Here is a 24,577-nt window from a genome sequence, read left to right on the forward strand (position 1 = left end):
TCAATGACTAGTTCTGTGAATATTTTACTCAAATTTTGAATTACAGAATAGATTTTTTTTTCTCTTAAAAGTTGTCATAAAGGAAGAAAATGTAAGAACAGCCTGTTAGTTGAATTTCAAATTTTCAAGTTTTGGCTCCTCTGACAAATTCAAATTCTAGGTCTCCTCAGTAGTTTGTGATATAGGGCTAATTACTTTCTTCCTCTATAAAGTATAATTAATTAGCTAATGTACAGGTGGCACATAATAGGCACTTTGAATTTATCAAGTAGGCAATATTCAATTGATAAATTAGTAATTAGTGAGCAATTAGTAAGTAGAATTTTAGAACACATTATGTACGGTCACTCAGAAGTTGCTACACTAAAAACACATACTATAGAAAAGCAGATCACATGGTAGCACAAAGAAGGTGAAATTGACTGATACAGCTTCTACACTGGGATTTTTGTTGGTAGAGAAATAGGAAGAGTGAAATTGCTGCACAGTATATTTTAGAATAAGTGTTGGTGAGACATAGGATGTCCTAACAGTTTTAGGCACTTGCTTTTCTTCAACTCTTACACTGCCTGAGTGTGACCTGCCATCTCCTGTAGTCCTACAAATTCAGGAAACCATGGCCAGTCAGTGTTTCCCACTGCCTCCTTTATTAACCTGTGTTAATGCTGTTCAGGGCACTGGTCACTAATCTTACTCCTATGATTTATTTCCCCTAAGCTGTAAACATTTCCATAAGTACAGTCTTCATTAGAAAAGAGTGCTTTTGCTGCCTATCATTATTACTCTTAGGATTTTAAAATAATAGTTTTGGGAAAGTGAAATGTGAGCAGTTGAAGGTCTTATTTTTTACAAACCATGATTTCCATAAACTTGGGATATAAATTTTCAATAACAATGAGTTTTAATAAGAAAGCAAAACATAACTGCTAGATACTACACTCATTTGTTCAGTAAATATTTATGCTATACTGGTTCTGTGTGAAGCACTGAAGATCTTTTCTGAGAGTTTCTGTGACCATTTGTCCATTGCTATGCACACTAATAGAAATGTGTATTGCCTGAGTGTGGATGCTCAGGGATGTTCACTTACTTAGTGGTCACTGTTGTGTCCAGTTCTCATCTCTGAAATTCCTTCGATGGTGTTTTTGCCACCTCAAAAGGCAGCAGTTAACAAGCAAGACTGGGCTATAAGGAGCTGAAGACCCAGGGATTAGAATTGCTATTCTAGCCTCTGACCCAGAGAAGCACCTTTACATTTCATCTTTTGGGTGTTACTTACATCTGTCCTACTGAATTCACAAAGCAATTTAAAGCTGAAATGATATAAAATGGGTTAAAATGTTTGGAACATTAGTATAAATATAAACAATGGTGAAATATTGTAATGGTTGTTCAAAATCACCAATTTTATTATGCATGAAGCTATGCCCCAAAATCTTATTTTTTCCTCTCTGAATATAAGAAAACTCATTTTGGAAAAAAAAAAAAATCCAAACAATTCATGCTTTCCTTTTTCTTCAGTATGTAACAGGAAAACTTTTAGATATGTTTTGCCCAATTTTGATCTCCCGTGTTCTCATTCTCCTTCAAGGAATTCTGGGAGTGACTGCAATGGAGACAGGCATTTCTACAGCTATTGACTTCCTGTTCTGCATTAGTGCGCAAGAGCTGGCCATGAAGTAGTAGGAAAAATAGCTAAAGGAAAGGGAATGCAAAAGGTAAATTTGACAAAAGGAATGCTTGCTTTACTACAAATGACAATTTCCCTGTCTCGGAATCAATCAGGATACCCGATAATGTAACTTTTCATTAACTTCTAAAGTCCCAACTATTAACTATTCAACTTGACAACATGAATAATAGGGATAAGAGTTTTTTATGCAAAACAAAATGACTTTAAACACAGAGGTTAATTAATCCAGGGTGCTATACAAGTTCCAGAAATGTAACAAGCTGATTGAATCCACTAAGGATACCACACCAACAGTCTGGCATGAAGCATCTAGCCACGGAGAATACAGAAAATGAGACATTTACAAATGAGAATTAACTTACCGATACATCATTGACAAGAGGAATATGATCTTGGAGGTCTGCATGCACTGAACTCGACCTTCTAATAGTCCTTATGACATCTCTAGATATATTAGAGATCCACCACTGTAAGAAATAAGGAAACAAATTACAAGTAGTTGAAATGGAACTAGTTCAACAAGTCTGAACAGAGACGTCCCAGCCTATAGAGCAGCTAGAAGGAAACATAGTCTCAACAAGAAATAGGATTTAGCCTTTTTCTTTTTTGCAATGACTATTTTTTTAAGAAGAAGGAACTAGCTGCATGGATTTGAATGACAAACATTTTAGGAACACACTGTAATTAAGGGTTTAAAGAAGATTATGACTAGGCATAAAAATATCATAATGAAAACCACATAAAAGCTCTTAATAAAAATAATCAAACATTCTAAAAACCCACATTCATACAATAACTCAGGAAATAATCCTTAAATTATTGCGAAACAACAGGAACCTCTGTGCCTCACAGGAGCATGGTGAATTTATTAATACTTAATGATTTAAAAAAATACCTTCCAAGAGTATTGATAAATGAGTATCTAGCCAGATTTTCTTGTAACGAATTACTAATAAACATGTAGAGAGAAGTATTTATTAAAATAAAGGAAACTCAAAAGAGAAGAAACACTTCTAATTAGACAGAGCTTAAAGGTATATGTGCTCTTCACGAATTTTACAATCTCAGGAATGAGATTAAAGCCCCGTTAGATGATGCTCCGATCTTCGTTTCTTTCATTCTTCAGAGGTGACCATGTTATTAGGGACCTCTCCTCCTGTAGAACATGCTGGGCTCTTACACTCATGCACAGACATGTACCTAGAAAAGTGACCTTAAATTAAAAGCATCTCATAAAAAGTACCATAGACATTCTGTACAATGAGTTTTTTTCTTCATTTAACATTATGAAGATCTTGCTATTTTGGAACATCTACCTATTCTGTTTAACAACTAACTGAACTAAAAAAATTGATGTTTCTCCTTGATCATACTCTTATAACCTAAGAGTACCATTTAAAGGGGAAAAAGTATTTTTGGTGAAGGTTATCAGCAGCAGGGAAAGTACATTTGAAATAATCCCAGTGTGTCATAGAACATTAAATATAGAGACTCTCAAGGGTCACAGTGCCAGGATTCAAATCTTGACAGATTACCTGATTGAAATAGAGGAATAATAATTGTAATCTGTAACATAGTGGTGAAATGAAAATGAGTTAAGATTTGTAAAATGACTAGAACAGTGCATATGAAATGAATAGACGCTTCTCAAAAGAAAGTACAAATGGTCAATAAATGCAAGAAAAATGCTCAGCATCTCTATTAATTAGAGAAATGCAAATTAAAACAATACTAAGATTCTATCCTACTCCAGAAAGAATGGCAATCATCAAGAAATCAAATAGTATTGGGGTAGGTGAAGTGGGAGGGGTAGCAGGAAAGGAAAAAAAATGAAAAAATGGAAACAAAGTCTTTGTAAATAGGGAGGATTGGAGGGGTTGAAGGGAGGTCAGGGGTATGGGGAAAAATAACCAAGATACATCATGTAAAAGTACAAGTTCCCAGTGATGACTGTAACTATATTGTATACCTAAAATATACCAATAAATTTAATGAAAAAAATCAAATAATAAATGCTGGATAGGTTGAAGGGATAAAGAAATCCTTCTGCATTATCAGTGGGAGTGTAAAATAGTACAACCATTATGGAATTCAGTATGAGATATTTCAAAAAATTAAAATGGGAAATTTCATTTGACCTAACTATTCCCCTTCTAGGTATTTCCCCTAAAGAGTTAAAGATGTCATATGACAGTGATTCATGCATACTTTTGTTTATAAAAGCACAATTTATAATAGATGAATCTTATTACAGTGCTATACATTCACCAACGGATGATTGGATAAAGAAAGTGAGATATTTTTACACAAAGGAACATCATTCTTCCATAAAGAAAGATAAATGAGTCATCTGTAGGAAAATGGATCCACCTCTGAACCATAATGTTAGGTGGAATAAATCAGACACACAAGTTTAATTATTGCATAGTTTCTCTTGTATGAGAAACTCAATATAAATGACTAGTAAAATAAAGACAGATAATAGGTAATAGGGAGATAGCTCTTTTGCAAAAAAGAAGGGAATCAAGGGTTGGAGGATGAGGGGAGGGAAGGGAGAGCAAGGTGATGAAAATGAATTGAGATATGTTATGTTCTTGTACCAATTACCCATGAGGAATGTAATCATTATGTACTGTAAACATGTACATATAAAAATAAAAATCAAAAGAGAATAATATATCATGCAATGGCAGCAGTACAGAAATATTGGTTAATTACTATTTGGACTTTACTTCATCTGCATGTGTTTAAAAGAGGAAACTTTTCCCTCATGTCGTGGCTTTTAGCTTTCTGGGTTTTTGATTATAGGAGAGTAGAAGATTTAGTGGTTGAATATTAATGCAAATTCTGGAATTGAGTAGCAACTCTTGGAGGTGGTGACCAGTGGTCTTTGGCCACCATTTTATGTTGTATCACCTCAAACAACCAACACTGTCCCAACTAATTTCTCTGATGTGGTGGGGACAAATACATAAACGATTATGGTTGTCAACAGTCATAGTTTAGTATTTATGAAATCAATTATTTTCTCAATTTATCTATCTGATTCAATAGATCTCAATAATTCATGCATCTATAAATTACATGCAGTTATTTATGACTAACCTGTAGTTATAGTTCTGCTTGCTTTGGAAGCACATATAACTTGTAGTTCTAATTCAAATTTATTATAAAAATATCCTTTTAGAAAATTGCCAGTGTAACTCCAACACACTATGCTACTGCCTAAATTAATGTGCTATTATGATGAAAAATATTACAGCATACAAGGTTATTTAATGAAGCAATAAATCTTCTTGGAGGAAAATATGATATTTCTGTGAATGAGTTTTTCTTCAACTGATGTCATTGTCCTCTTCTGCAGGATAAATTCTAAAATTGATACAAATGACAAATATTGTCATGTTGAAAACGATAAGGTGAAAAATATAAGCTAGCTTGCCAGTAAAGTGAACAAAGTAGCTCAGACTCTATCATCTTTGGTATTTTAGAAGTCTGATGTTTTAAATGTCATGGCTCAGTAATTCATTAAACAGACATTTTCTCTGTTCCTGTGTTGTATTTAGAAATTAGGACAATTTAGAAAAAAAACAGAATCATCAAAACATCAAAATAATTTCCTTAGATACATCATATATTTCTTTTTTCCCCTTTTTTATTGGTACTTCTTTATATTTGTTTTCTTTTTTTTTTCATTTGTACTTTCTTTTTTTTTCTCATTGAGTTTGTTGGTACTTTTTAGGTATACAAAACAGTTAAATTCATCATTGGGATCTTGTAACTTTACATGACAGGTCTTGGTTCTCATATTCCCCCATGCCCCTGCTCTCCCTTCACCCCCTCCTCCCTTCCCTATTTTCAAAATCTTTATTTCTGTTTTCTCATTTTCTCAGATTTATTTCTTTTCCCTTATTACCTTTCCCCTACCCTTCCCGCTTCCCCTACACCTTTAGCCCTTTTCTTCCTATTTCACATTGTCAATTGTACTTTCTTGATGGAAACATAACAAGATAAATCAAAATTTCTGTGATGCTTGCCTATTGTCTTGTACAGATAAACAGGGTTGGAGAAAAGCACATGAACAAAGTAATCTGATTTCATTTCCTGGCTGCTACATGAGTGGACACAGGCAGTCATATTACACTTTCTTAAGCCATTCACTTTCTCACCATTCTGGGCAACACTTTCTCTCCTCTCACTTTTCTTTCAACCCTTTCTTTGCTCTTCCATTCCTACTCCCAGCTGATGGCCTGGCTTCCTACATCTCTCTATTAACCTATGGCTGCCTTGACGAAGCACCACATGCTTGTGGGTTAAAGTGAGAGGTTTATTATTTCACATTTTGGAAGGCCGTAATCAAAATTAGCAAGGCATGCTCTCCCTAGGAGAGATACATTCCTTCTGTTTCTAGCTCTGGAGGCCCTAGATATTACTTGAGTTGTGTCTGACAACTCCAATCTCCGCCTCCTTCTTCCAATTGCAATCTCCTCTGTTCCTTCAGTATTCTCACCTTTTAAATTTTTGTTGTAAATAAATATACATAATATAAAATTTACCGTTTTAACCACTTTTAAAGGTATAGTTCTCCTTTGTCAAGTACATTCACATTGTTCTGCAATTACTATAATCTATCTCTAGAGCTTTCTCATTTTTTCAAACAGAAACTATTAAATACTGAATCCTTATTCCTCCCTTCCCCCACCCTTTGGTAACTGCTGTTCTATTTCCAGATAAAACATTATGCTATAATTAATTCAATAAATTAGTTAATTTTAATTAAATGATTCATATAATTTGACCACTGTAGTGACCTCATATATGTAGAATCATATAGGACTTGTTTTATCGTGACTGGCTAACTTCACTTAACATGAGCTCTTTGCCGCATTTCACCACTGGGGAATGGTGTCAGATGAGAGATTACTCAGTCAATGCCCAGTTTAAACTCCAAATTGGCCCAGTGGGGCTGCCTTGCCAAGACCCCTCAGCATGAGAGAGTCTCAGGAAAAACCAGACCTGAACTCTAGCTTCTGTAGCTTTCTATTGATAGAACCAGGAAGCAAGGATAAGGAATGAAGGAAGGACTACTGTGCATGAATTCATGTAGGGTAAAAAGGAAGGGCGGGGAAGACCAGGATGTTCTGTTACATAATTAACCTTAGGGTCAATTTAAGTAACAAATCAGAGTATGGGGAGAAGAGGACCCAATTAATAATTCTATAAGGTAATGTGTTTTGATCTTACTTGGACTTCTGGCCCTTAGGCTATCTTTTTATTTCTAACCATGCATTCCAGGAAGTTTGGGCTTGTTGATCTGAAAGTCTTTTATCTCTTCATAGCCACATCTGGCCAATGCCCACCCCTAGGTCATCTATATTGTACTGTATGTCAAAGTTTCTTTGCTTCCTAAGGCTGAAAGATATTCTAGTGTCTCTGATACATACATACATACATATATATATATATATATATATTAAATTTTTTTTAAAGTACTGGGGATCAAACTTGGGACCTTGCACTTGAGAGTCAGGTGACAGGACCCCTGAGTTAAATCCCTGACTGTCTGGTACGTACATCTTAATATTTCTCTGTCAATGGACTTGCAATTTCTACCATTTTTTTTCCTGAATGTTTGTAGTACAAAATAATGCTCATTTTAAGGAACTAATACATTAATGTAGCATGTCTTGATCATTTTCAGTTGCTTTACTCCTCTTTTCCTTTGTTTCCCCTCTTCTTTTGTTCCCCCTCTCACTCCTCTTTCCATATCTTTAAGATCTACTCTCTAGTTTCCTATCTGCTTATTTATTTATTTAGTATTTTAGATTTTCATGTAAGAGAAAATATGCAGTATTTAACTTTCTGAGTCTAATTTTATGTTGGTTAGTCTTGTCTACCAATGCTGATAAGGTGACAGTGTTTGTTTGTTTTTTGCAAATTACTTTCCAAGAGGAAGAATATGTGCACAAGGATATGTTCTGTTCACTTTTATTGCCAGCTAACACCACAGGTGGAGAACTGCTCAAGTCTGAATAATTACACATTAGGAAAGCTGAATTGGTCATTTTGCATTGGCACACACATGGGCAGAGCAGCAGCTATGACTGGACAGCTTTCTGGTTTTACTACTCAGATTAAAGAGGTCACTTCGGTATGTGAGTCTATGCACTATGTCATCCATAGAGAAATGCTGATTAGCCAAAAAATGTTACCTGTGATTAAAATTATCAACCACAAGAATGTAACTTGCTGTTAAATGTGAAGCTCTGTGAGAAGATAGACACAGCATGCAGGTGTTCTCTTGCACACAGAAGTGAAATGGCTTTCTAAAGTGGATCACTGGTCAGCATTTTTGAGTTATGAGACCTACTCCAGAGAGTTCTTTTACAAAAATAGTCACTGCTTGGCAGCACATTTCATTGACATAGAGTGAGTCACAAAACATGCTTACTCATGTGATATTTTCAACCTGCTCAATGAACTCCATTTGTCATTTCAGGAAAGAATCTAACTGTGCTCAATTTGGCAAAGTGGCTGCTTTAAAAGCCAAATTGGAATTAAAGGGGTAACAGCAAACATAGGGCATTTTTGCATTTTTCAAATATTAGCAGAGATTTTGAAAGAGATTGAGCCAGGGCCTTTTTCTCTATGCGAGCCACCAATCTCAGTTTTCAAGAAGACTTTGAGTATTAGTTCCAAACAAAAAAGAGTCTTTAACTGTGAAGAAATGACCCATGTGTGAATAAGCCATGCAAATCCATATTGATCAATTGCTTGAGATTAGACATGATAGTGGCCTTGGAATTATATAATAATGCACTTGAGTTATCCCCTGTTCTCCTGGTCCATGAAACCAGGACTAGCTGATCAGTAGTATTTTTTTTTCTCCATTCAACCAGCCCCTAATGTGCAAAGGTTGGGGATTATTGATTATCTTCCTGGATGTAGGAAACTGTAATAATTTTAGTCAGTATGGTATTTATAACCTTATCCTATACTTTGGCACTCCTCAGAGATGTTTATGTGTACATTTAGAGATGTCCCAGAATTCTTAGGTAATCTTTTCATTGTTTCCTGTTCTTTATTCACTATTATTGAGTGAATGTTTTACTATATCCACCTTGTCTTTAAGCCTTGATATCCTTCTTGATTCATTTTGCCTACTGCTGAGATTTTCATTTGAATTATTTGGGTTTTAATATAATTCTTTCTCAGAACCTCTATCTTTTTACTGAGGTAGTCTTATATTCTGCATTATTTTCTTTAATTCAATCAATTATTTAAGTCTTTGAGCTCATATTACTCATTTTGGTAATTGATTCATAAAGATGCTTATTTGTCTCACACTTGATCTCATTCATCATTTTAGCTGTGAGCTTTTGAAATTATTGGCATTTCATCCACTTCAGCATTTGTGGGATTATCCCTTGGGAAGTCATACATTTTTCTTATCTTATTGCCTTTTTTCTCATGATTCTTGTGTTTTTGTGTTGAAAGTTTGTAGATCAGTTTGCTCTAGCACTATTATGGAGATCTCTTTAGTAAGTGTCTTTTTCTCAGTGGCATGCCCTTGTCTTTGAATATGAGTCAGGATGAAAGTGTTCAATCAACTCATTCTTAGTACAAGGTTCAGTCCCTACCACTACATCACAAGGAGAGTACAACCAGTGACACCAATGTCTAAAGGGCCAACCATATATCAATACACAATATACCTAGTTTGTTTAACAAGTTCTCTAACCCATAAAGATAAAGGAATTATAATAATATAAGATAGCCTAGGGGAAAAGAGAAGAAACGATTAAAATTTTAAAAATTTTAAATGGAAAGAGAAAAAAATGGAGGTTTTCATAATTATATTAAAATGGAAGAAAGGGAGAGGTGGAGAGGCTTGAGAGGGACAAGAATGAAAGGAAATCAGGGAAAGAAATATGTATTGAAAGTGAGAGGAAGCAGTTAAAAGATGAAAAAAGAAAGAAAGTGAGAGGAAATACAGGGAGATTGAATGCAATTAGTAGGCTGGCTGAAACACAAAGGTGGGAGTCTCACTTAAAAACCCTTGGTAGGGCAGAACCTGAAAAAACAAGATAAGACACTATAGAGGCAAAACAACAACTTTCACTGAATACACATATTAAAAGAACAAGAAAGGAAATATAGATTTTAATGATAATATTTATATACAAGTAAAGTGGGAGGGAGATTTAAGAGTGTGAGATAAGGAAAGAAAGAAGAGATGAAGAGGGAATATAAGTAGAAAGTAAGAGAAAATATAGGGAGAGTGACTAACAGAAACAAAAATATAGCAATCCCTATGAAACAACCCTTGATAAAGGAGAACATATTATATCACGTTAAGACACACCTGTTCAAAGGGGGGTTTGCTGAAAATCTTTTAATATTTTAATCCAGAATCCTCATCTACCTCTGTCAAAGTAGGAAAAGTCATTTAGAGCAGACAGAAGGCTGAGCTCTGCTCTTCTATTTTTTAAAATTTAATTTATTGGTACATTCTAGGTAGACAGTACAGTTACATTCATTCCTGGGATCCTGTACCTTTACATGCCAGGTCTTGGTTCTCATTTTTTCCCCTTGTCCCCACCCTCTCTTCACCCTCCCCTCCCCCCTTCAAACACTTTAATTCCATTTTTACATTTTCTCATATTTTTTTCCTTTTCCCTTATTCCCCCTTCCCTATCCTGCTCACTGTCCCTACACCTTTGGTCCTTTTCTTCCTATTTGCTAAGTGTCCCATTAGGTACTTGAGTACTATTTTAGTTTTTCACACCAGAGATACTATTCGGTATTTGCATATGTGTGCCTTATGTATTTCACTAAGAAGTATATCCTCCAAATGTACCCATTTACCTATGAATGAATCTACTTTCTCATTCTTTATGGCTGAGTAGTATTCCATTTTGTAGGAAAACCACATCTTCTTTATCCAGTTTCCAATTGATGGGCAGATGGGCTGTTTCCAAGTTTTAGCTATTACAAACTGTGCTGCTTTAAACATGGGGGTGCATATATCACTGTGGTATGATTCTTTCACTTCTTTTGGAAAGATACACAACAGAAGGATAGGTGGGTCAAATGGAACCTCTAATCCTAGTTCTTTGAGGTGTCTCCATATTGACTTCCATAGTGGTTGCATGAGTGTGTACTCCCATCAACAATGGAGAAGGGTTCCTTTCTCCCCACAACCATGCCAACATTTGTTATTGTGTGATTTCTTGATAGCAGCCATTCTTTGAGGGGTGAGGTGAAATCTCAGTGTTGTTTTCATCTGCATCTCTCGAATGACCAGTGATGTGGAGCATTTTTTCATATATTTACTTGCTGCTTTTACTTCTTTGTCTGAGAAATATCTGTTCATTTTGGATGCCCATTTTTGAATCGGGTCTTTATATTGGGGGGCTGATTGTTTTGCGTTCTTTATATATCATTGATAATAGACCTTTGTCTGAGGAACAGCTGGTAAAAATATTTTCCCACATTGTAGATTGTGTCTTAGTTCTGCTGATGGTTTCTTTTGAAGTACAGAAGCTTTTTAATAAGATGAGATCCCAGTTGTTGATTCCATCTGCTAGCTCCCATGCTACTAAGGATTTATTCATAAAGTCTTTTCCTATGCCAATGTCTTCTAATGTCTAAGTTCTGCCTAACTTATCTTCCAGCAAGTTTAATGTTTCTGCTTTAATATTTAGATCTTTAATCCATTTGGATTTTAATTTAGTGAATGATAAGGGTCCAGTTTTAATCTTTGGCAAGTTGACATCCAGTTTTTCCAACACCATTTATTAAAGAGGCTATCTTTCCTCCACTGAGAATGGTCAGCTCCTTTGTCAAAGATGAGGTAGCTGAGTATATCTGGGTTTGCTTTTGTATCTTGCAGTCTGTTCCACTGATCCTCAGGCCTGTTTCTTTGCCAGTACCATGCTGTTTTTATCACAGTGGCTTTGTAGTATAGTTTCAAATTGGGAATTGTTATTCCCGCTGCCATGTGTCTGTTGCCTAGGATGGCTTTTGCTATTCCAGGTCTCTTATGGTTCCAAATGAATGTTTGGATTCTTCTTTCTAGTTCTGTGGAGTATAGTGTTGGGATTTCAATTGGTATTGCATTGAATCTGTATAACAGCTTTGATAGTATGGCCATTTTCACTATGTTGATTCTTCCTACCCAGGATCAGGGGACACCTTTCCATTTTCTTAAATACTCCTTTATCTCTTTTTTCAGAGTGCTGTAGTTTTCAGTGTAGAGGTCTTTTGCTTCTATTGTTAGGTTTATTCCCAGATACTTCATTTTTTTGGGTGCTATTGTGAAAGGAATTGTTCTCCTAATTTCTTTCTCAGTGAGTCTGTTATTTGTGTACAAGAAGGCTGTTGATTTTTCAGTGTTGACCTTGTATCCAGCTACTCTGCCAAAAGTGTCAATTAAGTTGAGAAGTCTTTTGGTGGAGTTTTTTGGGTCTTCAATGTAGAGTATCATATCATCAGCAAATAATGACAGTTTAACTTCTTCCTTTCCTATCTTTATAGCTTTAATTTCTTTCTCTTGTCTAATTGCTATGGCTAATGTTTCCAGAACTATATCAAAGAGGAGTGGTGATAGTGGGCATCCTTGTCTTGCTCCTGATTTTAACATGAAGGTTTTCAGTTTTTGGCCATTTAATATGATGTTGGCTGTTGGTTTTTCATAGATAGTCTTTATTAAGTTGAGGTATAGACCATTTATTCCAATTTTTTGCAGAGTTTTTATCATGAATGGGTGTTGAATTTTTTCAAATGCTTTTTCTGCATCTATCAAGAGGATCATGTGGTTCTTGTCCTTGACTTTGTTGAGATAGTGTATTCCATTAATTGATTTACGTATGTTGAACCATGCTTGCATCCCTGGAATAAATCCGACTTGGTCTGGATGAATGATCTTCTTGATGATCCTCTGCATTCTGTTTGCTAGTATCGTATTGAGGATTTTTGCATCTATATTCATTAAGGAGATTTGCCTGTAGTTCACTTTTTTTGTTACATCTTTCCCAGTTTTGGGAATTAAAGTGATATTTGCTTCCAGGAACAAATTTGGAAGTATGACTTCTCTTTCAATTAGTTGAAAAGTCTGAAGAGTAATGGCAATAGATCTTCTCTAAATGTCTTGTAAAATTCAGCGGTGAATCCATCAGAACCTGGGCTTTTGGGCTTTTCTTTGTTGGTAAGTTTTTAATTACATTTTCAATTTCACTGATTGTGATTGGGGTCTTTAAAATGTTTTTATCTTCTTTGTTCAACTTTGGTAGTTCATAGGTATCTAGAAATCTGTCCATTTCTTCTGTGTTTTCCATTTTATTAGAGTACAGATTCTCATAGTATGCATTAATGATCCTCTGGATTTCTTTCGGATCTGTTGTGACTTCACCTTTTTCATTCCTGATTGCATGAATCTGAACCTTTTCTTTCCTTTTTTGATAAAGTTTGCTAAGGGTTTATCAATTTTATTCAGTCTTTCAACAAATCAACTCTTAGATTCATTTAGTTTTTGTATTATTTTCTTAGTTTCCATTGCACTGATTTCTGCTCAAATCTTTATAATTTCCTCTCTTGTTCCAGCTTTGGGTTTTTCTTGCTCTTGTTTTTCTAGGAGTCTAAGAGTCATCATTAGGTTGTTCATTTGAGCTTGCTCTGTTTTCCTAGTGTAGGCATTCATTGCTATGTATTTTCCATGAAGAATTGCTTTCATTGTGTCCCATAGATCCCTGTATGCTGTACTGGCATTTTTGTTTATTTGTAAAAACTGCCTGATTTCTTCTTTGATTTCCTCTGTGATCCATTGATTGTTCAGGGGAGTGTTGTTCAGTTTCCATGTGTTTGTGAAGTTCCTACAGTTTCTTATGCTATTGATCTCCAGCTTTATTGTGCTGTGATCTGATAACATACAGGGAATAAATTCAATTCTTTTGCATTTATTCAAATCTGTTTTGTGAGTTACTATGTGATCTATCTTGGAGAATGACCCATGTGCAGCTGAAAAGAATGTATATTCTGATTTTGTGGGGTGAAATACTGTACAGACATCTAATAAGTCCATGCATTCAAAAGCTTGGTTCAGTTCTAGTATTTCATTGTTGACTTTTTGCCTAGATGATCTGTGTGTTCTTGATAGTGGGGTATTCAGATCCCCCACTACAATTGTATTACTGGTTATTTGGTTTTTCATGGTACTTAATATTTGTTTTATATAGTTGGGGGCATTTATATTTGGTGCATATATGTTTGTGATTGTCATTTCTTCCTCTTGAATTGTTCCCTTTACAAGGATGTAGTGGCCTTCTTTGTCTCTCTTAATCAGTTTTGGTTTGAAATTTGCTTTGTATGCAAATAAGATTGCTACCCCTGCTTTTTTCTGTCCTCCTGTCACATGGAGAATTATTTTCTATCCTTTCACTTTCAGTCTATGAGCTTCTTTTTGCACTAGGTGTGTTTCTTGTATACAACATATTGTTGGATTTTGCTTCTTAATCCATTCTGCCAGTCTATTTCTCTGGATTGGTGAATTGAAGCCATTGACATTGATAGTTACAAGTGATATGTACTGACTTATTATTGTCCTTTTGTTGACTCTTTTTATTTTTTGTCCTCTCTTTTTAGTTTCTAGCTTTGGCTATTTACTTTGCTCTGTTGGACCTCCTGGTGTTGTGATCTTCATTGTCTTTTTCTAGGATGTTGTTTAAAATTCTTAGTAGTGCTGGTTTAGTATTCATGAAATTTCTCAAGTGTTCTTTGTCATGGAAGTATCTTATATCTCCATCCATTTTGAAAGAGAGTTTTGCAGGATAAATCAGTCTTGGTTGTAGGTTGTTTTTTTTTAGGTCTTGAAAAACCTTACTCCAGGCTCTACTTGCCCCAAGGGTTTGTGTTGAAAAGTCTGCTGTGATTGTGATAGGCTTTCCTTTGCATGTGATTTGTTTCTTTTCTCTTTCTGCTTGTAGTATTTTGTTCTTCTGTGGGGTTTCTGGGATCTTGATTATTATATGTCTAGGTGTAGATTTTTTTTTTATCGTGGCTAGTTGGGGTCCTATATGCCTCTCTTATCTGTATGTCTAATTCTTCCCCTCTGTTTGTGAAGTTTTCTGTCATTACTTCTGTGAACAGCTTTTTAAAGTTATTTTTACTTTCTCCTGCTACTTCATGGATTCCTATCAGTCTTATGTTATTTTTCTTTGCATCATCTAGGAGTTGTTGGATCGATTTCTCATGATCCCTTACTGTTTTTAAGACACCTCTCTTTTCATGGTCACTGTCTGCTATTCTATCTTGCAGGCTGGTTTGGCCTAATCTTCATAACCTTTAGTTCCTACTGGTCCAGTGAGGCCAGAGTCTTGTTTCTCCTGCAGGTGATGGTCTTTATCAGGTGACCTTCTAGTATTCATAGATTTGCAGATCCCAGGTAGGTTTGGCTCCTGTTTTATCTGTGTTTGTCTATGTTTTTCCTGTTTTGTCTACCCTTGCCTCTTAGCAATCTCTGTCTTTTTTCTCCTATGAGTGTTGTTGCTCACAGATCTGTGTTTTTTCCTTCTCTGCTTGGTCTCTCATTTTATTCTTTCTTTTGTTGTTGAGCTTGCTGGCCATTCTCTGTCCCTGGTTATCAACCTATGTACATGTCTGATAATTCTCCTGGTCAGTCACCCTATATCAAGGTAGGGCCGATCTATTTTATATATTTTTTTTTTTTTTTTTTTTTTTTTTTGGTACTGGGGATTGAACTCAGGTCCTTGCACTTGCGAAGTAGCCACTGGAACCACTGAGCTAAATCCCAAGCCCTATATACAGAATTTTTAACTTCAGGGCAAGGGTCAACTTTTCTCAATAGCCCCCTCCTGTATGACTTGAATAAGCTAAAGTGACTCCCTGCTAATAGACCAGAGACTGTGCTTCTTCATATGCTAATTGCTAACTTGGCTGACAGCCCACCCAGGGGCAAATGGTAAGACAAAAGGTGACAATAGAACATTTCCTGCATAAGATAAGCAATGTGTTTGAAGTCTTGGTCCTCTTGTAGTTCTGTGAATGCCCTGACCTACGTTTGAACTTTTGGTTTAGAAAAACCCTATAAAAGGACCTCAGCCTCTGAGCAGTGGCCTCTCTGAGCTACCTGGATCTGGGAGTGCCCTCTGGCCAGACTAATAAAGGTCTATTTACCATCTAGCCTGGTGTGTTCCCTCCTGGGTTTCTCCTTTCTCCATTGAGCTCCCAGAGCCTCCCTGGGTTTTAGGACCCAACATTGTGGAGGCCTTTTCAGCTGTTCATGCTCCATGGAGTGGAAGTGAGATTTAGGTCTTACACTCCCACATAGCCTTTTAAAAGTTCTTTAATATATTTTGGTTGGGTAGGTTTTGATGCTTTTCCTGCATATCTAACCTTCTGCAATGCAAATAATTCTCTCAAGCACTTTCACTTCAGGAACAACTTGAGGTCTATTAAACTAATAAGTAACCATGCAATTTTTCTTTAGTCTGTTGAACAACCAGGAGCTTTTTAGAAGGAACAGCATGGACTCTCACCAAACCAATAAGCAAACATATATATTTCCTTTGATAAATTACTTCCACTAGCTTTCTCTTGACATACATAAGCTTTCCAGTCCTGTCACCATCTCTCTTTTTATTCCTTTAGCAGAACAAAACTTTTATGATATGAAATCCTCTCATATCAAAAGTCTATCTGTTATATTTATAGCCATTTTGATATTTTTTAAAATTTTACTTGCTATAAACCTTTTATAACAAACTTGGCTGCAGCCACTTTGATTTTAAAGTATTTTTTCCCTTTTTTTTGGATTCTCAGTCTCTTACATTTTAAATTTCACTGTCTGACAACAGACCTCTAGTAACCTTGAGTTAATGATAAGCCAACAGTGAGCAGAGAAAACCAACAGAGAGCAAAGAGCAAGTTAACCATATAATTGCAATTCAAGAATTTGCAATGCAAATAAATACCTTAACCACACCAATTAAATAAAAACATCAACTCAGATTAGAAACCAAAAAGGACATTTATCAATTAGCTAAAGTTTGCAATTTGATTCCTCCTGTAAAACCTCTTTTTGCCTGGTAGGCTTTCAACTTTGGCCATTCAGCCCCAGGCTTCAGCTTTCAGATGCCTGCAGGCAGTGCCAGCTGGTGACATTGAACAAATGCTAGCCTTGGGCTTCACAAAGCCAGGAGAATCCCTCTCACTGTCTTGCTCTGCACTTTCTGGCCCTTTGAAATGCAAAGGTGACACCTACCTTATCCCTTCAACTTCAGCTCTTTGTAGCTGGGTCTAAGTCTCAGTGCCCCCCCTCAGTTTAGCTGCTGGATCAGACAGCAGCTAAATCTTGGTTCCCTTCAGGCTGGTCACCATCATCACCTCATTTCACAGGGTACTCCTTTTTTCTCCCCTCCATCAGCCTGTCTGCAGTACCCTGACTGCATATTGAGGCACATAAAAGCTAAGCAGCTTTCTTCGTGTCTTTGCCCATTACATTGTAAATTGTTTTTTTTAAATCACTTTTATTATTAGACTGATTAGGCTGCCTCCCTTCCCTAGTCCCCAGCTGAGATCAGGCAAGCCAGGACTTACACACTTTACTCTGCTCATGCACATACAATTATATATACTTGCATGAAATTATGTACTTGAATTCTCCAGACACACACTTCATTCTATGCACACACAGTCATACCCTCCTCCTATCCCACTTTTTAGTCTGTGTGTAGGTTTTGCCCAGTTCCCTCTGAGTCTGGCTACTTAGTTGGTGCATTGGGTGTGGGTTTCATCTGACTGCTCCTGAGTCTGACTACTCAGCACATTCCTGGGCCTCAAAAATCTTACAGCAGTCCTTGCTCTGTTATTCCTGAATCATCTTGCATCCCAATAGATTTCATCGCACTGGTGGGAGGTAGCCTCCAGGTTTCAGGAGGGCTGGTTCTCTCTCTGAGCTGAACTCTCACCCAGTGGCACCAGAGGTCTCAGGATTCCCACAGCTGAGACCCCTCTTGGACTTGCAGACAAAAGGGACAGCAATTCTGTTATCTCCAGTGCATTTGTGATTACCAGAAATGTTGTAGAATCCAAGAGACAGGAGAGACCAATGGGAAACAGGAGGATTTATTTAGGTTTTAGGTGAACACCAGCTCAACAGACTAAGGTCCAAAGGAAGAGTAAAGAACAAAGGAGAAGCTCTAGTTTTTGTATACTTGGTTAAAGGGGTTGGTCTTTCTAGTGATGTACCAAGTGAATTTACATGAAATAGGACAAGGGCAGGCAGTTTTGTAATTTAGCCTTGAAAGAAGACAGAGCATTGTGAATCTTGTGAGAACAAGATGGCATAAACTTTGTTTACAGGGCATAGTTACAAAATTTATCTGTACCAGAACAAGGAGTTATAGCTACAAGGAAAAGAAGGGGGGCAGTGATTGGATTGGGATGGGGGGGCAGTGCTCAAGGCTGGAAAAAATTGTTTTAAGTCCTCCTTTGCCAGAATATGCATACAAGTAATTCAGCTAGAATTGACTCATATCCCTGCATTCCAGAAAGGTTCCATATCCTTGCCTACCCTTGATGTTACTCTATCTGTCTATGAGGCAAAAAGTGCTGCCTTTCTTAAAATATCTCAGAATATTAATTATTTTAATGCTTGATTAAATGCTTGATAGGTTTTGGAGTTTCTTTTTGTAAATAAAGTTATGATATTCTTTGACCATACATCTTCTAATGATACTGTTTTCCTTATTGATTTTTATATATTTCATATATCAGTTACCTACTTAGTGGTGGATTTTTAAATATCTTTAATCTTATCCATACTGTTAATTGCATAGCAGAAAGTCAGTAATCATCTACAACTTTCCCCTTATGCTTAATACTTTTACTATTTAGCTTTAACAGTCTATTTCTTATCCTCAGTTCCAAGAGAGTCTTCCTTTCTCACTTCCATTACTAATCCATTTTTGGAGCCCATGTTTGTGTCAATATTTAAAGTAAGGATCCACAGTTGTGATGATTATGGAATATGCCCCTCAGATTTCCAGCTTTGAGCAGTATACTTTTCAGGCTTCTCATCAGGCTGTGCCCTGAGCATTTGGCTGTACTGAAAGTGGAGCTACATCTCCTGCAGTCTCTGTCCAACCTATAAGTGCAACACTGTGGCTCATTCTTGGGAGATGTGAGATTCCCTAGAGGGGTAATTATTAGTATTTTATGAAAAAATAAAACAAATCTTATAACAAAATAATAAAATAATAACAATAGCAGTTAAACCACCATATATCATTGACTTCAAAGTATAGTGGTAACTTAGTTTGTGAATTTAATTCTTCCCACAATTCTAGTGGCAAATGAAGTTGTAGGTGAAAGAATCAAATTTCCCTAAAAGGTCAGCATTGAACTTACCCATTGAGTTTGATTCAGTTCTCATCCAATCCAGTTTGCAACAAGAATCATAGAAAGAATTAAGTTTGTAAACCAAGGTACCACTATTGTTACTCACAGTGCAAGACATAAATTCAAAAAAGATTCTCCCTTACAAAGAAGAAATAAACAGGCAATAGTGCAAAGCTTTCTTTCTGAAGCAGAGCGGTAATTTTGACCTGAGGACTCCCAAATAGCCTTGCCAAAATTTTTTGGACTTGCACTGTCATGTAGAACTCTTTCTATCCAGCTCTTCTTTCTTCCTCCTTTACCATACAAGGGTCAAATGAATATTACATTCTGAAGTGTCTTTCTGACTCCTCCTTTATGCGCGATCATTTTTCTTCACATATATTTCCCATAATAAGTCTCTTCTTCCTTAAAGTCTATCTTGAGCTCTGATAGAGTGCCCCCAGAAAATGTAGGACTAACTTAGCTTACTGCCTGTTGGACAGAGGGTGCCACTGAGAGTGGTTTTAAGGTACAGATAAATTTCCTGGAGCTTCAAGGTAGAGGAGTCACTGTTCCAGGCATGTTAGGTCAGGGAGTTTAAAAGTGTGAAGGGAGGACTCTCTTTTACAAAGAGAGGGGAACTGGCTGGTTACTGTTAAATTGCTTTGTTTTCTTACATAGGGATAAAAAAAATGTGGAATCTAAAAAAGCTGATTAATAGGAGTTGAAAATAAAATAATGGTTACTAGTTACTGAAGACTTGTGGGGGAAAATGGTGTGAGAAGGTAGGGGGAAATGGTGTGAGGAGGTTGGTCAATCAGTATGAAGTTATATTTACTTAGGAGGAAATATTTCAGGTTGCTCATGACACAGTAGAATAAACATAGTTAATAATAATGGATTACACATCTCAAAATATTTAGGAGAGGATTTTAAATGTACTCACAACAGACAAATGTTGCAAGTTTGGTAATTGGCCTGATTTTATCATTATACAATATATACATCAATCAAAACATCAAACTCGGCCTCAGAAGTATTTGTCAATCCAAAAAGAAACAACTGAGGGCTATGTACAGTCTAATTGTAATCTAACTACAATATAACTACTACTATTTACAGTCAGTTAAATGTTAGGGGTTAGAACTGTCACTACAGACTTTTACGTCTTACAGAAAAATACTAGACACAACTAAGTAGCAGGTTGAATATGCAGATGATCAATGTGTGCAAGGACAAATAGCCCTTTATCTTCCCTTCTCACTTGAAGCACTGATGTCATTCTATCTATTCTGTTGTGTCTACTTCAATTGGCTTTCTCTCCTCTATTGGATTTCTCTTCAGGAAGTTTTGCTATTCAGAGTGTGCTTATTTTGGAACATAATTTCATGTTTCCTCAGAGGAATTAGGTGATTTACTTGGCAGTATTAATTGTGAAGGAGCCAAAGGCCAGAACTTTATTTGTATTAGTCAACGTGAGGGGTTTTCATTTCTTTGTTTTTGGTTGTGGGCTTTTAAAAAATCTTTTTTATTTTATTAAAAAATAAAAATTTCACAGTCAAATAATAAGAGAATAACAATGGTTGGAGCGTTGTGCATTGTTACCTTCAAATTAGTTGCTCAGACATAAGCAAAAAGACTCTTACAAAAAAGAAACAATAGAAAACATAAATGTTTCTTTTCAACAGACTAAGATAAATTAGTATAGTGAAACAAACTGCCCATATATTGAAACATTTTTTATCTTTATTAAGTATATTGGTACAGTTTAGGTATACAATACAGTTACATTCATCATTGGGATCTTGTACCTTTATAAGACTTATATTGGTTCTTATTTTTCCCCATTCCCCAGCCTTCGCTCTCCACCCTTCCCTGTTTACAAAGACACTGATTGCATGTTTTTCCTTTTTACATATTTTTTCTTTTCCCTTTACCCTACCCCTCCCACTTCCTCTACTCTTGTAGACCTTTTCTTCCTATTACACAATATCAATTATATATTTTGATCCTTATTTATACTTTTAGATTTTCTCACCAGAGAAACTATTTGGTATTTACACATGTGTCCTATTTATTTCACTTAAGATTATGGCCTCAAAGTGCAACCATTTAGCTATGAATATCTCTAGTTTCTCATTCTTTATCGCTGAGAAGTACTAAATTTTATTTAAAAAAATCTTTATCCAGTCTCCAGTTAATGGGCAATTGGGCTGTCTCCAAATTTTAGCTACTACAAACTGTGCCACTTTGAACATGGGTGAGTATAAATCATTGTGGTATGATTCTTTTAATTCTTTTGGGAAGATATCCAGCAGAGGAATAGTTGAGTCAATTGGGACTTTTAATCCTAGTTGTTTGATGTATCTCCATATTAATTTCCACAGTGGTTGCACCAGTCTGTATTCCTGCCAACAATGAAGAAGGCGTCCTGTCTCCCCACAACCCTGCCAGCACTTGTTACTGGTTTATTTCTTGATAGCAGCATTCTTTCTGAGGTAAGATGGGACCTCAGTATTGTTTCACCTAAATCCATTGCATGACCATGATGTTGAACATTTTTTCATATGTTTATTTGCTGTTTTTACTTTTCTTTTCTGAGAAATGTCTGTTTATTTCAGATGTCCATTTTTGAATTGGTTCTTTATATTAGGGGATTCTGATTTTTTGAAGTTCTTTTTATATTCTAGATAGTAGACCTTTTTCTGAGGAAAAGTTGGTAAATTTTTTTTCCCATGTTGTGGGTTGTCTCTTAGCTGTGCTTATGATTTCTCTGGCAGTGCAGAAACTTTTTAAAAAGATGAGATTTCAATTGTTGATTCTTTGCGCTAGTTCTCATGTTCCTGAGGATTTCTTACAGCATATTGTTGGATTTTGCTTCTTTATCCATTCTGCCAATCTATTTCTTTTGACTGGTAAACTGAGGCCATTTATATGGTTGGTTATAACTGATATGTATTGACTTATCACTGTCATGTTATTTTCCTATTGTTGGGTTTTTTTTTTCTCCCTCTCCCTTTAAATTCTTGCCTGTTGGATTTACTCTGTTGGGCCTCATGGAGTTGTGAACTTCATTGTCCTTTTCCTAGGATATTTTAAAAAATCATTTGGAGTGCTGGTTTGGTAGTCCTGAAGTTTCTCAGGTATCCTTTGTCATGAAAGTATCTTATTTCTCCATCAATTTTGAAAGATATTTTTGCAGGATATATTAGCCTAGGTTGGAGGTTGCTTTTTTAAAGCTTGAAATACCTCACTCCAGGCTTTCCTTGACTTGAGGGTTTGTGTTGAAAAGTCTGCTGTGACTCTGATGGGCTTTCCTTTGCATGTAATTTGTTTATTTTCTCTAACTGCTTGTAGTATTTTATACTTCTGTTGGGTTTCTGGGATCTTGATTATTATATGTCTAGGTGTAGATTTTATTTTATTGTAACTAGATGGAGTCCTATGTGTCTCACTTATCTGAATGTCAAGTTTTTTTGCTCTGTTTGGGAAGTTTTCTGCTATTACTTCTGTAGATAGTTTTTTAAATGTCATTTGTGCTTTCTCTTGATTTTTCTTGAACTACTATTAATCTTATATTATTATTCTTTGTGTAATATAGGAGGTGATGGATTGATTTCTTGTGGTACCTTACTATTTTTAAGAGATCTCTTTCATTGTTACTGATTGTCATCCTGTCTTCTATATGTCTGTTATTCTGTCTTCAGATTGGGTTAGTGTGCTATGTATACTTTTTCTAGAGTTTTTAATCTCCTGGGTATCAGTTTGCATCTGTTTCATGCATTCCTTTGCTTTCTTATGTTGGGCCTTCATGGCTTCCATTTCCTTCCTATGCTTAGCATGCATGGCTTTCATCATGGTCCTGAAATCATCTATTTTTAAAAATCTGTTTCTGTTTTAGAATTTATAATCATGTGTTTTATCTGGGAAGTTATTTTTGTTTTGAATATTTCTAGTGTCTCATTCACCTATTTTTTACTTGCTTTGCTCTCAGTTCAGATTGTCCAGGTGGTTGATTATCAGACTTTTCCATTTCATTTCCCTCAGAATTTGCCTTTGATAAGCTGGAAGACTGTGTCTTATTTAAATGTCTTCATTTCTATTATTGTTGGTATAGTCTTTGGGTTAATTTCTGGGTTGATACTTTGATATTACTTACTGTAAGTATCTTTGTTGATTTTATTTAGAACCCTTAAAGAATGATTGCTTCTCAGAGGTATTTTCCAGATATAGCTGATCTTCAGGATTTAAGTCTCTAATGACTCTGGGGCAATTTCATTTCCATTATACCAGAAAAGATAATTAATTAGATCAATTGCAACAGTAGCCCAAGTGATACAATCAGCAATAACAATAGAACCAAACAAAGCTTAGAAAATGACAATTTGTGGTAGTTATTAATCTATCACCTTTAATTTTGTGAAGTAAAATGAAATCAAAGACTAATTCAAAATATGTTTATAGTGAATAAACTGATCAATAAAGCAACTTTACCCATCAGGATGGGGACTTAGGAGTAAGGCACTCTTACTATTATTCACTTCTGCTCTAGCTTAGGGCAATGGCCTTTAAAAGTCCTGTTCCTCTGCAGAATAAATGAGGAATAGGCATAGGCAGGAAGCCAGAGGCATGAGGTGGTGGTGGGGGTTTGGGTTGGGTTGCTGGAAGCACCTGCATGGCTCTGGTCCTCACCAGTCCACTGGTGTCAGGGAGGCACAGTGGGGGAAAGGGCTTACACCAATGGAATTTGTAGTTTGGGGAAATATTTGAAGTTATTTCTATTTCCCACTTATCTTTCTTTTATTTTGTTCTATATTTGAATTTCTCTTATAAAAAATGTGACATTTGAGCTTGTGTATATGACTTTCAGTTACACCCTGCCCTTTTTGAGACAGAATCTCACTCTACTGTAACTCAGGCTGGTTTTGAACTTATTATGTACAATATGATGGCTGGTTGGCTTTGAACACAATCCTCCTGCCTCAGACTCCAGAGTGTTGGGATTACAGGTGTGTGCTACCACTACCTGCCAGTTGCCCATTTTTTGATTGGGTCTTTTATTTGCATGGGAATCTATGCTTTTGAGTTTTTTATGTGTTCCTGATGTTAGTCCTCTGAGAAATTACTGAAAAAATATTTTCCCCATTCTGTGGGTCTTCTCTTCACTTGGTTGGTTGTTTCTTTTGTGGTGCAGAAGGTTTTTATTTATTAGGAGCCTATTTATTGATTTTCAGTATTATTTCTTGAGCCACTGGGGTTCTGTTAAGAAAGTCCATACCTATGCCTATGGCTTCAAGAGTTGTACCTACTTTTATCTTCAGTAGATTAATTGTTCCTGTTTTGACATTTGGATCTTTGATTCATTTAGATTTTAGCTTAGCACATGGTGAGATCTATGGGTCTAAACTCCTTATATGGCGTGGATTTCAATTTTCCCAGAATCATTTATTAAAGAGGTTAATTTTCCTCCAGTGCATGTTTCTGGCT

The 24,577-nt window shown here is 35.9% G+C and overlaps 1 protein-coding gene across 1 annotated transcript in view; it reads right to left on the reverse strand.

The window, feature by feature from the left end:
* The window catches only part of Tmprss11a (transmembrane serine protease 11A), an 83,632-nt gene that overhangs the window by 54,501 nt on the left and 4,554 nt on the right, over positions 1-24,577 (reverse strand). The window contains exon 2 of the mRNA XM_033758870.1: positions 2,056-2,160. Coding sequence (XP_033614761.1) covers positions 2,056-2,160 — 105 coding nt within the window. The remainder of the gene's footprint in view (positions 1-2,055; positions 2,161-24,577) is intronic.

This window comes from Fukomys damarensis, unplaced genomic scaffold, assembly GCF_012274545.1.
Source record: "Fukomys damarensis isolate Sample0158 unplaced genomic scaffold, DMR_v1.0_HiC HiC_scaffold_35, whole genome shotgun sequence".
Classification (NCBI taxonomy): Eukaryota; Metazoa; Chordata; class Mammalia; order Rodentia; family Bathyergidae; genus Fukomys; species Fukomys damarensis.